Source organism: Artemia sp. Qi Xiang Cuo, chromosome 11 (assembly GCF_049724085.1).
Source record: "Artemia sp. Qi Xiang Cuo chromosome 11, ASM4972408v1, whole genome shotgun sequence".
Classification (NCBI taxonomy): Eukaryota; Metazoa; Arthropoda; class Branchiopoda; order Anostraca; family Artemiidae; genus Artemia; species Artemia sp. Qi Xiang Cuo.
In genome coordinates, this window is record NC_142804.1 from 36,182,427 (window position 1) to 36,201,149 (window position 18,723).

The window sequence follows — 18,723 nt, forward strand, 5'->3', positions numbered from 1 at the left end:
TGTTCAGCCCCAAAGTTTTATGGTCTGCCTAAAATCCATAAGAAAGATATTCCGTTACGTCCTATTGTAGCATGTTATAGTTCTCCAGCTATGGGTATAGGAAGTTTCTTAGCCACCATTTTTAAGCCTCTTTTAAGCACACAGAAATTATATATAAAAAACTGCATAGATCTTGTTGAGAAGAAACAAAACAAAGTACAACAGAAAAAACTATTTTATCTAGTTTTGATGCAGTTTCTATGTATACTTCATGCGATGTCCATAAATGTGAGCAGGCCTTACAAAGAAAATTAGAGGAAAATTCAGCTTGGTCGGATTACAAAACTTTGGAAATTGAAACAATAATGACCCTTGTTCGTCTTTGCAACAAGTTTTCCTCGTATTTTAAATTCCGAGAAAAAAAGTTTCCTTCAAATCATGGACTTATCCATGGACTTATCCGTTAGAATTAAAACTTGAAAAATGAAAATTATTCAAAACTATTGCATTAAAAATAAAACTTGTATAACTAAAACTTTAAAACTGAAATTCATATTAAATCAACAAAAGTTCAAATTAAAGAATTTTAAATAAAAAAAAAAACTTCAAGGCTTAAACTTTAAAACTGATAATTTTAAACTTTTAAAATTAAACTTTTAATACTTAAACTTTTGGAAAAGATTTCAAAGCTGAAGCTTGTAAAATTAAATAAAAATTAAGGCCTAAAGTTTAAAACTGATAATTTGAATCCAAAAACTTTGTGACTAAAACCTTAAGGCCATTACTTTTAAAACTAAAACCTTTAAAATTAAAACTTTAACACTAAATTATATAACTAAACTTTAAATTTAAAACTTCAAAATAAAAGTTTAAAACTAAGACTTAAGAACTAGAAAAGTAAAATATTAAAGCTAAGACATTAAAACGAAAACCTTAAAACCAAAAATTTTTTAAAACTATTACTTAAAAACTAAAAACTTATAAAACTAATACTTTAAATTTAAAACTTTAAAACAAAAACAAAAAAATTTTAAAGCTAAAACTTTAAAAGTGAAAGAAACACTAAGATCTAAACTTTAAAACTAAAATCTTTAAAACTATAAACTTCAAAATCAAATCTTTTAAAATTAAAACTTAAAATAAAAGAATTAAGATCTAAACTTTAAATCTGATAATTTGAAACCAAAAACTTTATGTCTGAACTTTCCAACTAAAATTTTTAAAACAAAACCTTTAAAACTAAAACTTTGAAACTTTAAGCGTAAGACATTATAAATAAAAAAAAACCTTTAAAACTATCTTTTAAACTAAGAGAAAATGAAATTTAGACTTTAAAACTGATGTTTTAAAACTTAAAACTGTAAAACTAAACTTTAAAACGGAAACTTTATAACATATACTTTAGAACTTTAAAAATGACAATTTAGAACTAAGACTTCTTAAACTAACTTTATAATTGAAATTTTAAAATTAAAAATTAAAAAGTGAAAATTTAATGCAAAAAAACTATTCGTAAAACCTTAAAACTAAAACTGCAAAACCAAAACTTTAAAATAAAAGTTTATAAACAAAAATTTTAAGCCAGAAAAAAACCCACTAAAACTAAAACTTTAAAGGTAAAACCCTAAAACCGGAAACTTTTAAAAACTATCGTTTTTAAAATAAAACGTTTAAAATTCAAAATTTAAAACTATAACTTACATATTAAATCTAAGAAAATTAAAATCAAATTTTTTAAATGAAAAAAAGAGCTAAGGCCTAAAATTTAAAACTGATAATTTAAAACTTTTAAAACTAAATTTTAATACTAAAAGTTTTGGAAGAGCTGTCAAATATAAAGCTTGCAAAATAAAAAAAAATAAGACCTAAACTTTAAAACTGATAATTTGAATCCAAAAACTGGCAATTAGGAATGCATAGTTTTGGCTCAATAAAACGTGGCATTTTCTATAAAACCTCTCAGAAATTACCGAATGCAAAATTTTTCCCTTGTTTCATCGATTGCATGCTTCATTTACTAGCGAGAAAACGTATTGTGAAGTTGACATTTTTTTCTCATAACTATTGTAAGTAATGAGGCTTCTGCTTTATAAAGCATAATACTTAAGGCTCATTCAAAATGTGATTTTGCTAACACCAAGATTTAAATTAATAGAATGTAGCATACAGGTACATTTAACAGAGCAATAGACACGATGCTTTTTCATTTAAAATCTCTCAGTATGGCTTAATATCTCAGTAATCTCTTAATATGGCTTAAATTTAACTCTAATAACATCCCTCCCCTTCCTCCTGGAATTGGTTGCTAGTGTGGACCATCCATATATTGTCACGGCAGTGTGAATATTCATAGTCTTGGCTCAAAGAGACGTGGCGTTTTCATTGGTACCTCTCTGAAATATCTCTTAACATGGCTTAAATTTACCTCTAATAACAACCCTCCTCCCCCGGAATTGATTGCTAGGGGTCCCACTTTTCCTTAATTAGTGCTTCTTTTTGTTTATATTTTATCCTATATCAGCTTTTTTCATGTTTTTTTTTCCGTTTGTTGAATTTTAACGGCTTTTTCTGTGATTTCATGATTTTATAATGCTTGTGTAATCTGGCAATCGGGAATGCATAGTTTTGGCTTAAAGAAACGTTGCTTGTCCATTAAAACCTCTCAAACATGTGTCTTAATATGGTTTAAATTTACCTCCAATAACGACCCTCCTCCCTAGTATTGGTTGCTAGGGTTCTCGCCTTTCTTTAATTCATGCTTCTTATTGTTTATATTTTATCCTATATCAGCTTGTTTCACGTTTTTTCCATTTGTTGATTTTTAACTGCAATTTCTCTGATTCCATGTTTGTATAATGCTTAAGATGTCCGGCTATCAGGACTGCATTGTTTTGGCTCAATGAAACGTGGCATTTTCATTAAAACCTCTGACAAAATTCTCTTAATATTGCTTAAATTTACCTCTAATAACAACCCTCCCCCCTGGTTGCTACGCTGATAGGGTTTCCACCTTTCTTTAATTCATGCTTCTTTTTGTTTTCCGGAATTGGTTGCTAGGGTTCTCGCCTTTCTTTACTTCACGCCTCTTTTTGTTAGTATTTTTTCCTATATTAGTTTTTTCACGTATTGTTTTTCCGTTTGTTGTGTTTTAACTGTTTTTTTTCTGTAATTTCATGATATTATAATGCTTGTGATGCCAGTAGTATGTTACCTTATACTTCTATGGGACGTATAGCAAATACTTCTATGGGACGTATACACCTTTTCAAATAGAGTGAGAATCCCCTCGCAATGTCGTCTGGATTCTATAGAAGCTATAGCAATTTCTACGTTATTCTATCGAAGCTCTACACCTTTTCAAAGAGATTCAGAGCTCCCTCACATGGCCTCTGGGTCAACCAGACAAGTTTCTGGGCCAACCAGACAGGTTTCTGGGCTAATAGGTGTATGGAAATACTGTGGGTACATCTGGAATCCGGTTAATCGCCTGTAGCTTAAAGGTATCTGAGATCTTGCGCGCACGTAACATCGTCTAAATTAACCTTGAAAAAATGAAACAAAGCTATGTCGACTTTGCATGTCTCTCTCACTATGTATGCGCCGTCGCGGTGTGTAACCAATCACCAATCAAGTTATTGTATATTGAGCAACCCCCGCTGTCACTGATTGGTCGCTAAAAAATGGGTGTTGCCTAAAAAACCAGTCTGGTTGAAAACGTTGAGTTTTCGTACTGCTCACTTTTTTGCAATGTGTAAGAACCAGTGGGGAATCCCTGCTCGTTTGGAAAGGTGCCAAGGAAAGGCAAGCAAATAGCATGTAGTTTCAAAACGTGTTTAATCACGTTTCTTGAATGAAGTATCTGTACTGTATATTCAAGAGGTGAAATCAATAAAGAGCTTTTAACTTACTTACAAATATTTTCATAATTTCTTGAATGAAATTTCCGCATTGTGTATCCAAGAGTTGACTTCAAGAAAGAAATTGTTACTTAATGAGAATTTTTTCATAATTTCTTGAATTAAATTTCTACATCGTGTAGCTAAGTGAAAATTGTTTGTGATAAAGAGAAAAAAAACAGTCTGGTTGAAAACGTGGAGTTTTCGTACTGCTCACTTTTTTGCAATGTGTAGGAACCAGTGGGGAATCCCCGCTCGTTTGGAAAGGTGCCATGGAAAGGCAAGCAAATAGCATGTAGTTTCAAAACGTGTTTAATCACGTTTCTTGAATGAAGTATCTGTACTGTATATTCAGGAAGTGAAATCAATAAAGAGCTTGTTACTTACTTACAAATATTTTCATAATTTCTTGAATGAAATTTCCGTATTGTGTATCCAAGAGTTGACTTCAAGAAAGAAATTGTTACTTACTGAGAATTTTTTCATAATTTCTTGAATTAAATTTCTACATCGTGTAGCTAAGTGAAAATTGTTTGTGATAAAGAGAAAAAAAAAGAATTGTTCTGTTATTGAAATTTCCAGACTTCATTTACATGCAATGGATACCGAGAGTTCAATGACTCCTCCCCGCAAAGACTTCCAAGGGTTTTATGACTCCTCCCCACAATGAATTCAGATGGTTTTAGGACTCATTCCCCAAGCCAAAACTCCAATCAACCTTGAGCAAAGGTATAAAAGTTTGATGAAGTATTTTTCTACTTAACAACTACATTAATAGCTTCCAAGATGATAGGACTGTATGACACAGAATTTATTAGTTTGAAAAAATTATCTTGTGGTGTTATATTTGAATGTGCATTTTTATTATTGTCTATGGAACTCGAAGAAATTGACTGTTATCATTGGATAGTGAACTATAACATGTTTGAGAATGATAAAAGCTTGTTTAGTACTACATTACGTCATATAAACAGACTGGGATTCTACGATAGAGTGATTACACCACTTAATAATGCTGGTCAGGAACTGAGAAATGTTCAGGAGGAAGTCAGTGAAATTTGCAGCTTTTTCGGGGTTGAAGCAGTCTACGTAAAGGGCAATGTACCTCAAGATAAAGTTTTAATTCAAAAGTGTGAACCTAGGATTCCACTTTTCAATCTAGAAGAGTTTAAGTGTCCTAAATTTGAAGGGGGTTATCACCGTCCTGAAGACGAGGTTAGGTTCTTCGCACAGTGGATACCTAAGAACATACCTGATCGTGATAAATCCATAAGACATGTTAAAAGATTTTTAGTATACCCGTTGATGTGTATTTTTAAGCGTTAACACTACGTTCTATTTTTTTATTTAAACATTTGTTGTTGTGTTTTTTTTTTCTCAAAAAAAAAATATGTTAATACATTTTATAAATACATAACTTTAAGCTTAACATGTCTTTATTATCTAGAATAGTTCAATTATTTTAATTAAATTGTGAAGAAATTGTAAGTAACAATCGCTTTCTTGAATTCGCTTCCTGGACACAATACAGATATTTAATTCGAGAGATCATGATAAAATGGCAAGTAAGTAATAAACTCTTTATTGTTTTGATATTTAATTCGAGAAATCCCATGAGTTGAATTCAAGAAAGAGTTTGCTACTTACGATACTTTGATTTTGTCAATGCTATCCCAAGTATCTGTCAATAGATATTGATAGATAATTTATTCATTCTTATTCTTAGATTTTCTCTATGTTAACCTATCTATCCGATATATGATGTATGTGAATTCCTTTTCTTACATCTCCGATGTTGTAATAGACATTCTAAACGTTCGATATGCTAGCTTACTCTAAAAAAAATGAATACATAACAATGTAAGGCATAATATATTTTTAATGAAATAATGTCATGTAGAATATTAATACAAAAAATATATATTACTATACATTATTAATATCAATGAACAACTTTGGACATTTTGAATCTGTTCCATAAAATGGTTCACCATGTTCTCTCTTGATACTATAGCTATTGTCTTCTCTTAGTTCGTAATCAGTAGAATAATCATTATTCCATTTTGACTCATACACAATTTTTATAGGTGTGTCATCGACAGGCTCAATATGCTTTTCGTCTTTGGTATTATTTGATTCATTGACTGTTTGATCAATGGCAGTAACGTTTGCTGGTACTTTGTTTTTCATCGATTCATCTTGATATTCCTTAGTGATATTTTCTGCCAATACCCTTTTTATTTTTCTAGCAATTTCACTGTCTATTATCACACTATTTTTACAATGGTAACAGTTCCGGCATGTAGACAGGATATGGTTTATGATATTAGTAGAAGAGTAGGCCTTTCTTTTCGTCTTTGCTTTCATTTGAATGCTAATACCCGAAAGCTGACGATATGGTTTAACATTGGGTAACATGTTACCACAAGCACTAGCAAGAAACTACCCCTCTTTATCAACTACTATTTTTATGTTGGCATTCTCTTTGAGTGCAATCATCTCCGGAGATCTCAATCTCGCATAGCCACCATTATAGGAGTTGAATTTTTTTGGTAGTCCAAAGAAATTTAATTCCTTACTGTCATGACATTGCACGCATACGTTTCCGATAGTGCTACCACTTGTACTTATTTTATAGTTTAGATACTTCTCCTTGTCAGCATTCAATGCTACAATAACACTATCATGTGAACACACTTTCTTAAAATGCTTCATCTTCACTTTTTTAGAGATATTAGTTACGTATTAATCGTTCCACTGTGTAAAAAATACTGATTTAATACATGCAATAAAATAGGTAGTGTCGATAACTGGCCATAGAGCAATAACGGGAAAGCCACATTGTGTCTCTGGGCAAGCATAGAGTACAATTGTTAGAACCATAAAAATATCTGTCGAGGAGGTATCATTAGCAATAACCTACTTTTAATGAAGCATATCAAGTCACCTGTTTACCGGGTACTAAATAACTACCGTTTTTACTCCCCCTAGCATTATATTGGCTTACACTGAAAATAATTGAACGGAAAATATATAAGAATTATTTATTTAACAGAAATCCTCGCTTTTTTAATGGCAATCAAGTAAAGGAAAAATCACTCTGAATAATACAGCAAATCCTCTCAAACACCGTAAATTTATTTTAAAAGGTGTAAAAAAAATTTATTTAAAAGAAATCCTCGCTTTTTTGATAACTATAAAGTGAAGAAAAAATCACATGGAATGAAACAACAGAGTCGCTCAAACCCCGTAAATCTATTTTAAAATATATAAGAATGATTTATTTAACAGAAATACTCAGTTTAAATTTAACGGAAAAATATAAGAATTATTTATTAAACAGAAATCCTCACTTTTTGAATGAACACAAAGTAAAGAAAAAATCACACGGAATAAAACATCATAGTCCCACAAACCCCTTAAAGACATTTTAAAATTTATAAGAATTATTTATTTAACAGAAATCCTCGCTTTTTGAATGAACATCAAGTAAAGAAAAAATCACATGGAATAAAACAACTGAGTCCCTCAAACCCCGTAAAGCTATTTTAAAAGGTATAAGAATTATTTATTTAACAGAAATCCACGCTTTTTGAATGAACACCAAGTAAAGAAAAAATCGCACGGAATAAAACAACAGAGTCCCTCAAACCCCGTAAAGCCATTTTAAAAGGTGTAAGAATTATTTATTTAACAGAAATCCTCGCTTTTTGAATGACTATCAAGTACAGAAAAAATCACATGGAATAAAACAACGGAGTCCCTCAAACCCCGTAAAGCTATTTTAATAGGTATAAGAATTATTTAATTAACAGAAATCCTTGCTTTTTGAATGAAAACCAAGTAAAGAAAAAATCACATGGAATAAAACAACAGAGTCCCTCAAACCCCGTAAAGCTATTTTAAAAGGTTTAAGAATTATTTATTTAACAGAAATCCTCGCTTTTTGAATGAACACCAAGTAAAGAAAAAAAATCACACGGAATAAAACAACAGAGTCCCTCAAACCCCGTAAAGCTATTTAAAAATATATAAGAATTATTTATTTAACAGAAATCCTCTCTTTAAATTCAACTGAAAGAATATAATAATTATATATTCAACAGACATCCTTGCATTTTTAATGAAGAACCTGTAAAGAAAAAAACACACGGACCAAGATAACGGAGCCCCTCAAACCCCATAAAACACTTTTAAAAGGGAAAAGAATTCTATATTTAACAGAAATCCTCGCTTTTTGAATGACTATCAAGTAAAGAAAAAATCAAATGGAATAAAACAAGGGAGTCCCTCAAACCCCGTAAAGCTATTTTAAAAGGTATAAGAATTATTTATTTAACAGAAATATTCGCTTTTTGAATGAACACTAAGTAAAGAAAAAATCACATGGAATAAAACAACAGACTCCCTCAAACTCCGTAAAGCTATTTTAAAAGGTATAAGAATTATTTATTTAATAGAAAGCCTCGGTTTTTGAATGACCATCAAGTAAAGAAAAAATTACATGGAATAAAACAACAGAGTCACTCAAACCCCGTAAAGCTATTTTAAAAGGTATAAGTATTTTTTATTTAACAGAAATCCTCGCTTTTTGAATGATCATCAAGTAAAGAAAAAAATCACATTGAATAAAACAACAGAGTCCCTCAAACCCGCCCCCTCCCCTGCCCTCAGAAATGGGTGAACGAAGGGCCGCTGAGTCTTCCCCTTGAGGCAGATCCCATTTATTCTCGACTCTGAGCATTTTTGGTTTTCCCTCCTAAATTGACAAATCCTACACTCCAATTTGCAAATCTCATTATTCCTTTTTAAATGTCAATCAAATAATTCCGATTATAGTGTCTAATTTTTTAATAACAAACAAAAAACCTGTCTGCTTTTCAAAATGTTCGTATTTGAAACTCTGTCAGTTAACACTAAGAAGTGAATTGGGTAATCCTCTGGCAATAACAAAAGGCTTAGCAGTGATTACGTGTCATTTTCGATCCCATTGCTGGCACCAATTCAATCAGAGCAGAGTTGTGTAGATGGAATTTCTTTTCGCAAATTGAGTTAGCTTAATGCAAATGAGATATCATTTTGATATCTCTACTATTGTATGCGATACTGGGGCGAGATCTCAGATACCTTTAAGCTACAGGCTATTAACCGGATTCCATATGTACCCACAGTATTTCCATACACCTATTAGCCCAGAAACCTGTCTGGTTGGCCCATAAACTTGTCTGGTTGACCCAGAGGCCATGTGAGGGAGCTCTGAATCTCTTTGAAAAGGTGTAGAGCTTCTATAGAATAACGTAGAAATTGCTATAGCTTCTATAGAATCCAGACAACATTGCGAGGGGATTCTCACTCTATTTGAAAAGGTGTATACGTCCCATAGAAGTATTTGCTATACGTCCCATAGAAGTATAAGGTAACATACTACTGATGCCTGGCAATCAGGGATGCATAGTTTTGGCTCAATGAAACGTGACATTTTCATTAAAACCACTCAGAAGTATTTCTTAATACGGCTCAAATTTACTTCTAAGAATAACCCTCCCTCCATCCCCTGGAATTGGTTGCTAGGGTTTCCTCCTTTCTTTAATTCATGCTTTTTTTATATTTTGTCCTACATCAGCTTTTTTATGTTTTGTTTTTGTGTTTGTTGAATTTTAACTGCTTTTTTCTGTGATTTTGTTATTTTATAATGCTTGTGATGTCTGGCATTCAGGAATGCAGTTTTGGCTCAATGAAACGGGGTATTTTCATTAAACCTCTCAGAAATACCTCTTAATACCGCTTAAATTTACCTCTAATAACAACCCCCTCCCCCTGGAATTGGCTGCTAGGGTTCTTGCTTTTCATTAATTCCTGCTTCTTTTTGTTTGTATTGTATCCTATATCAGCCTTTTCGCGTTTTTTTTCCGTTTGTTGAGCTTTAACTACTTTTTTCTGTGATTTCATGATATTATAATGTTTGATGCAACTTGCATTTTCATTAGAACTTCTCAGAAATATCTCTTAATATGGCTTAATTTTACCTCCAATAACAGCCTCTCCCTTCCCCCTGGAACTGGTTGCTAAGGTTCTCGCCTTTCCTTAATTGATGCTTCTTTTTGTTTATATTTTATTCTATATCATCTTTTCGTTTTGTTCTTCCGTTGGTTGAGTTTTAACTGTTTTTTTCTGTGACTTCATAATTTAATAATGTTTTTTTAAAATAAAATTTGTATGCATAATAAAGAGGCTATATTCTTTAGATTTCTTATTTCAGGATGAATCTTCAATACGTAATCATTTACGCAATGAAATATCAAAAGCCAATGCTATGTAACATCTCAATTATTCAATACCCAACTTAACCTAACTTAACCAGGTGCGCGTATTAACGTCTTAAGGGATTAGTAGCTCCAGTAGTATACCCTCTATCTGTCTGGTCAGAAGCAAAGGGGCATCACTACTTTCTTTTAATATTTCTATTGATAAAACAAACTTTTTGATGCTTCACAGCGTAAAGCATCATTATAAGCAATTTGCTACATATTGAAATCAAGGTTAAGCTTCAACAATTACTGAATTTAATCTTATCACCTTTTTAATAAGGGAATTTTATCATTAAAAGCGCATGTTACCAACATTCTTTCCATCTTTTCACATGGTTAGGGGTTAAATCTCAAACTTTCTTACAGGAAGGGTGACATAAATGAATGAGTTGCATATGACATGAAAGCTTACAAGTTTCAATGCAATTTCCTCTAATGTTGGCTTAAAATAGACAGCTTTGATAGGGAAAAAATTATTTTGATGTCTATATAAAACTTAATAAAAACTTACTTTTTAAATATGTTTCTTCGTGTATAAAAAGCTAATTTAAGGCGCTCCTTTAATTTATAGGGATTGGTGCTTCTTATGAAATCAATCTGGCAAGAAACAAGTTTACTACAATACCAGAAGAAATATTCCGCCCAATTTTGGAACAGCTTGGAATTTTTGGTTATGTTGATTTGTACCCTGGTGTTAGTTCAACAGGTAAAATATTTATCTCTTCTTTCCTGTTTCATTATGTTAACTAAACATTGATAGAAAACATACAGAATAACAGAGATAAATGTTAAACCGAGTAAAAATTAAATTCAATATTCAAGACAAACTTAAAGCGAACAACTTCACTACAAACAAGACTTTGGAAACTGCCCTCTTCCCCCTCCCCTAACTGTAAAAGTCTAAAGTCTGATGTGTCATTTGCGCTATACTGAAAACTATATGTTTCTTGAACAGTCCTTGGAAAGATCTAATAAAGCTTAACTGGTTATTTAATATACAATGATATTAATTTCTGAAAACTCAGCACTTCAAGGTTTAACTTCACTGTAATTTCTATTTCTGTTTTTCAATGTTGTAATAATAAAAAACAATTTAGTCACATAATTCGTTTTCAGTAGAGCTAAAATGATGCAATAGGCTTTATACTTTTACGGTTAGGGGAGGAGGAAGGGGGCAGTAGGCAAACTCCTGTTTGTAGTGACTTTTGTTTACTTAAAGTTTGACTTGAATATTAAGTCTAATTTTTACTCGTTTTAAGATTCATTTATTCGTTTATATTACTACCTGTTATTTGTATGTCTGACATGATTGTTTATTTACTTTCTGTTTGTTTTGGGTTTTATTTATTCCTTAATAATAGTTGCTGGTCGTTTTGAGGTTGGACTATTATAGGAATTTATTTATGTTGGTTTTAAGTTTAATATGGATCTTTACTTTACTTGGAAAAGCTTCTTTTTGGAGGATTGAAGTTTTTATAACATGCCCCCTCCTTGTCCAAAACCAATGTATAAAATTGGTTTTATAAACAATCGTATAAAAGCAATTTATACAAATGTATTAATTGGTTTTGGATAAATTGCCCCCAACCTTGTATTAAAGCAATTGGCAACTTACATAACATACACCCTTTACCTCATGAGTTGTTGGGGGCTTTGTCATCCCCGAAGTCATAGTTGTTTGACTTTTGACTATTTTGAACAAGATGGTTATCCCGAAATTTTTATATGACAACTTCGGGGGGAGGGCAGCTATAAAAAGGGAATGGGAGGAGAACTTTTTGCCCTTGGACCACTTTTTAGTATCTCCCTCAACATGTCCTGAATTTTCAAACTTAATGCCCACGGACACTCTTGAAATATTGTAGATACGCCTTTTTGATAAACTAGACGCACATGACCTTATACTTTTATTATATACCTATAAAGTGATCAAATACGTTTTGAAGCTATAGTTGAGATTGTATAACGCAACCAGACGGGTTTTTGAGGCACTTTCGTCGTAACGTGTTTTTTTTTATCTTGAACCATCATAACAGTTTATACAGCCAAATCGTATTCAAAATATTTTCTTGGAAAGAAGTTTAAGTTTTGTATTAATTTTGGGTATCTATGGATATTCATTGAGTTATATAATTAATGAAGTTGCTAATTAAAGTATAGTAGGCTAAACTCAGAATTGATTGATTGACATATGCTGTTAAAAGCTAACTCTATTTGCAAAAAAAAGGATATAACATTCGCGAATTGAACTGTACGAACGATCTTATTTTAATAATAGGGACAAAACAGAGGTAGATAACATTTGCGAATTGGATACAGCCAAATCGTATTCAAAATATTTTCTTGAAAAGAAATTTAAGTATTCTATTAATTTTGGGTATCTATGGATATTCATTGAGTTATATAGTTAAGGAAGTTGCTAATTAGAGAATAATAGGCTAAACCCAGAATTGATTGATTGATTGACATATGCTGTTAAAAGCTAACTCTATTTGCAAAAAAAGGATATAACATTCGCGAATTGAACTGTACGAACGATCTTATTTGAATAATAGGAAAAAAAACAGAGCTAGATAACATTTGCGAATTGGATGACATGAAGGTGGAGAAAAAAGGGTTAAACCGATTAGCAGTTAAGGTAACCTCGAAGAGCATGTTAACTCATAGCTTATTTATTATAAATTTGGGACAACATCAATCTATGAAAATGGCTAACGATGATAATATGATCTTATGACTTGACCTAGCTTTACCTCTCTGATGTGTTCTGTATAGTATACAAGTGGTGTTTGAACAGTGTTGTCAATTTAAAATAGGGTCTAACGTTATAGTATACTAAAAAATTGATACTAAAAGAGATATAGATGACAAGAAAAGAATTTTAATAATGAAATACAGAACAAACCTTAGAAATCCTTACAAATCAAGTAGTAAGCTGTATGTGAGTACGAACCGCCAAGGATCATAAGCACCAATGACCCTAACCACCAGAGACCTCAACCCCCAAAGGTCCCCTATCCCCAAACTCAAAGGAGGCCCCCTCCCCTCCATTTTTTTGCCCCCCTCCCCCAATTTTGTTTTGATTTTTTTTTTAAGTTTTTTGTAATATCTTTTTTTATTATTTTTTTAACATGATATATTTTTGAACTTTTTTTTACATCTCTAAATCATATCAGAAAAATAGAATGACACTTGATATAAATTTTAAAATATATTCTTGTGCATACCCATACTCCTAATGATGAGGACTAATGGTTCTAATTCAATATTTTTCATAAAAAACAAACTTTTTTTTTGAACAAAATTTTTTTTTGGACTTCGAAATTATTCAACTTTTTTTTACATCTCTAAATCATATAAGAAAAATAGAATGGCACTTTTGATTTAAATTTTTAAATATATCCTTGTGCATACCCATACTCCTATTGGTGAGGACTGATGGTTCTAATTCAATATTTTTTTTCATAAAAAACTAATTTTTTTTTGAACTAAAATTTTTTAGACTTCGAGATTATTCAACTTTTTTTTACATCTCCAAATCATATCAGAAAAATAGAATGATCCTTTTGATTTAAATTTTAAAATATATTCTTGTGCATACCCATATTCCTATTGATGAGGACTGATGAATTTAATTCAATATTTATTTTCATGAAAACTAACTATTTTTTTAACTAATTTTTTTTACTTCGAGATTATTCAACTTTTTTTACATCTCTAAATAATATTAGAAAAATAGAATGACACTTTTGATTTAAATTTTAAAATATATTCTTGTGCATACCCATACTCCTAATGATGAGGAATGATGGTTCTAATTCATTTTTTTTTCATAAAAAACAAACTATTTTTTTAACAAAATTTTTTTTTGGACTTCGAAATTATTCAATTTTCTTTTTTTTTACATCTCTAAATCATATCAGAAAAATAGAATGACAATTTTCATTTATATTTTTAAATACATTGTTGTGCATACCCATACTCCTAGTGATGAGGACTGATGGTTCTAATTCAATATTTTTTTCATAAAAACAAACTTCTTTTTTTAAACTTCGAAATTATTCAACTTTATTTATTTTTTTTATTAATTTTTTTTTTACGTATCTTAAAATGAAAAAATATGCTTATGGCTCTAACAAGTGTACTTTATGATGGCTCAGAGACACAATTTGGCTTTCCCACTGGTACTCTATGGCTGGTTATCGACACTACATACTTTATTGCATGTATTAAATCAGTATTTTTTACACAGTGGAACAATAAACACATAAGTCATATCTTTAAAAAAGTGAAGATGGAGCATTTTAATAAAGTGTGTTCACATGACAATGTTACTGTAACATTGAATGCCGACAAGGCAAAGTATTTAAACTATGAAACAAGTACAAGTGGTAGCACCATCGGAAATGTATGCATGCATTGTCATGACAGTAAGGAATTAAATTTCTTTGGAGTACCAAAAAATTCCAAAAAAAGAAAAAAAAGAAAAGCAAAGAAAAAAAGAAAGGCCTACTCTTCTACTAATATCATAAACCATATCTTGTCTACGTGCCGAAACTGCTGCCTATGCAAAAAGTAGTGTGATAATAGACAGTGAAGTTGCCAGGAAAGTAAAAAGGACATTGGTAAAAAATATCACTATGGAATGTAAAGATGAATCGATGAAAAAAAAATTACCAGCAAACTTTACTACCATTGATCAAACAGTCAATGAACCAAGTAATACCAAAGACAAAAAGCATATTGAGCCTGTTGATGACACTCCTGTAAAAATTGTGTATGGCTCAAAATGGAATAATGAATATTCTACTGATTACGAACTAAGAGAAGACAATAGCTACAATATCAAGAGAGAACATGGTGAACATGGTAAAATGTCCAAAGTTGATCATTGATATTAATAATGTATCATAATATATTTTTGTATTAATATTCTACATAGCATTATTTCATTAAAAATATATTATGCATTACATTGTTATGTGTTCATTATTTTTAGAGTAAGCTAGCATATCAAACATATAGAATGTTTATTAAAACATTGGGGATGTAAGAAAAGGAATTTGCATACATCATATGTCGGATAGATAGGTAAACATAGAGAAAATCTAAGTATCAGAATGAATAAATTCTTTATCAACATCCGTTGTTGGATATGTCATTATGAAAAAATTGTAAGTAAGTAAGAAAGTAAGTAACAAACTCTTTCTTGAATTCACCTCTTGGATACACAATACAGAAATTTAATTCAGGAAATTATGAAAAAAATTGAACAAATTCTTTATTACCATTCATTCTCGATTGAAGTCGCATCCTGGACAGGCAATACAGCAATTTCACAAAATCTAAGTATAAGAGTGATTAAATTCTATATCAACATCCATTTCTCGGACACATAGGAAAAAATTGACAAACTCTAAGTGTTAGAATAAATAATTTTTTTATCAACACCTTTTGTCAGATACATCGCATAAAATTGACAGAATCTAAGTGTCAGAGTGAATAAATTTTTTATCAGCATCCTTTGTCAGATACATCAAATAAAATTGACAAAATCTAAATTTCAGAATGAATAAATGCTTTAACAACATCCTTTATTGGATATGTCGGATAAAATTGACAAAATTTAAGTATCAGAGTGAGTAAATTCTCTATCAACATCCTTTTCTCGGATACATAGGAAAAATTGACAAATTCTAAGTGTTAGAGTGAATAATTTTTTATCAACATCTTTTGCCAGATACATCGGATAAAATTGACAAAATCTAAGTATTAGAGTGAATAAATTAATTATCAACATCCTTTGTCGGATATTTCGGATAATATTGACATAATCGAAGTATCAGAGTGAATAATTTTTTTATCAACATCCTTTGCCAGATACATAGAATAAAATTGATGAAATATAAGTGTCAGAGTGAACAAGTTTTTTTTAATCAACATCCTTTGTCAGATACATCGAATAAAATTGACAAAATCTAAATATCAGAATGAATAAATGCTTTAACAACATCCTTTATCGGATATGTCGGATAAAATTGACAAAATCTAGGTATCAGAGTGATTAAATTCTATATATATATATATATATCCTTTCTTCGGATACATAGATTAAAATTGACAAAATCTAAGTGTCAGAGTGAATAATTTTATTTATCAACATCCTTTGCCAGTTATATCGGATAAAATTGACAAAATGCAAGTGTCAGAGGGAATAAATAAATTCATTATCAAGATCCTTTGTCGGATATGTCAGATAAAATTGATAAAATCTAAGTATCAGAGTGATTAAATTCCATATCAACATCATTTTCTCGGATACATGGGATAAAATTGACAAAATCTAAGTATCAGGGTGAATAAATGCTTTATCAACATCCTTTAAATGCATTTAAGGGATATTGATAAAGCATTTATTCACTCTGATACTTGAATTTTGTCAATTTTATCCCAAGTATCTGAGAAAGGGATGTTGATATAGAATTTAATAGCTCTGATGCTTAGATTCTGTCAAGTTTATCCAATGTATTCGAGAAAGTGATGTTGATATAGAATTTAATCAATCTGATACTTAGATTTTGTCAATTTTATCCGATATAGCCGACATATAATGTTTATAATGCATTTAAAGGATGTTGATAAAGCATTTATTCACTCTGATACTTAGATTTTGTCAATTTTATCTTATGTATCCGAAAAAGGGATGTTCATATGGAATTTAATCACTCTGATGCTTAGATTCTGTCAGTTTTATCCAACAAATCTGACAAAGGATGTTGATAATGAATTTATTCATTCTGATATTTACATTTTGTCAATTTTATCCCATGTATCTGATGAAATGATGTTGATATAGAAATTAATAACCCTGATACTTAGATTCTGTCAATTTTATCTGACATATCCGACAAAGGATGTTGATATAGAATTTAATCAATCTGATACTTAGATTTTTCAATTTTATCCGATATAGCCGACAAATGATGCTGATAATGCATTTAAAGGATATTTATAAAGCATTTATTCACTCTGATGCTTAGATTTTGTCAATTTTATCCCATGTATCCCAGAAAAAGATGTTGATATGGAATTTAATCACTCTGATAATTAGAATTTATCAATTTTATCTGAGATATCCGACAAAGGATGTTGATAAGGAATTAATTCACTCTGACACTTAGATTTTGTCAATTTTATCCGATGTAACTGGCAAAGGATGTTGATAAAAAATTTATTCACTCTAACACTTAGATTTTGTCAATTTTAATCTATATATCCGAGAAAAGAATGTTGATATAGAATTTAATCACTCTGATACTTAGATTTTATAAATTTTATCTGACATATCCGACAAAGGATGTTGATAATGAATTCATTCACTCTGATACTTAGATTTTCTCTATGTTAACCTATCTGTCCGACATATGATGTATGCAAATTCTTTTTCTTACATCCCCGATGTTTTAATAGACATTCTATACGTTTGATATGCTAGCTTACTCTAAAAATAATGAACACATAACAATGCAATGCATAATATATTTTTAATGAAATAATACTATGTAAAATATTAATACAAAAAATATATTATGATGAATTATTAATATCAATGATCAACTTTGAACATTTTGAATCTGTTTCATAAAATGGTTCACCATGTTCTCTCTTGATATTGTAGCTATTGTCTTCTCTTAGTTCGTAATCAGTAGAATAATAATTATTCCATTTTGAGTCATCCACAATTTTTACAGGTGTGTCATCGACAGGCTCAATATGTTTTTCGTCTTTGGTATTATTTGTTTCATTGACTGTTTGATCAATGGCAGTAACGGTTGCTGGTACTTTGTTTTTCATCGATTCATCTTTATATTCCATAGTGATATTTTCTACCAATGCCCTTTTTACTTTTCTGGCAACTTCACTGTCTATTATCACACTACTTTTTACATAGGTAGCAGTTTCGGCACGTAGACAAGATATGGTTTATGATATTAGTAGAAGAGTAGGCCTTTCTTCTCTTCGTTGCTTTCATTTGAATGCTAATACCTAAAAGATGACGATAGGTTCTATCAACAGGTAGCATGGTACCGGAAGCACTAGCAAGAGGATACCCCTCTTCATCCACTATTATTTTTATGTTGGCATTCTCTTTGAGTGTAATCATCTCTGGAGATCTCAATCTCGCATATCCATTTTTTGTACAATGGAATTTTTTGGTACTCCAAAGAAATTTAATTCCTTACTTTCATGAAAATGCATGCATACATTTCCGATGGTGCTACGACTTGTACTTGTTTCATAGTTTAAATACTTTGCCTTGTCGGCATTCAATGCTACAATAACATTGTCATGTGAACACACTTTACTAAAATGCTCCATCTTCACTTTTTTAAAGATATGACTTATGTGTTTATCGTTCCAATGCGTAAAAAAATACTGATTTAATACATGCAATAGACTAGGTAGCGTCGATAACCGGCCTTAGAGTACCAGTGGGAAAGCCACATCGTGTCTCTGAGCAAGCATAGAGTACAAATGTT

The 18,723-nt window shown here is 30.7% G+C and overlaps 1 protein-coding gene across 1 annotated transcript in view; it reads left to right on the forward strand.

The window, feature by feature from the left end:
* The window catches only part of LOC148946936 (oplophorus-luciferin 2-monooxygenase non-catalytic subunit-like), a 34,766-nt gene that overhangs the window by 8,340 nt on the left and 7,703 nt on the right, over positions 1-18,723 (forward strand). Inside the window, exon 2 of the mRNA XM_089096744.1 lies at positions 10,755-10,889. Within this exon, the coding sequence (XP_088952870.1) occupies positions 10,755-10,889 (135 nt within the window). The remainder of the gene's footprint in view (positions 1-10,754; positions 10,890-18,723) is intronic.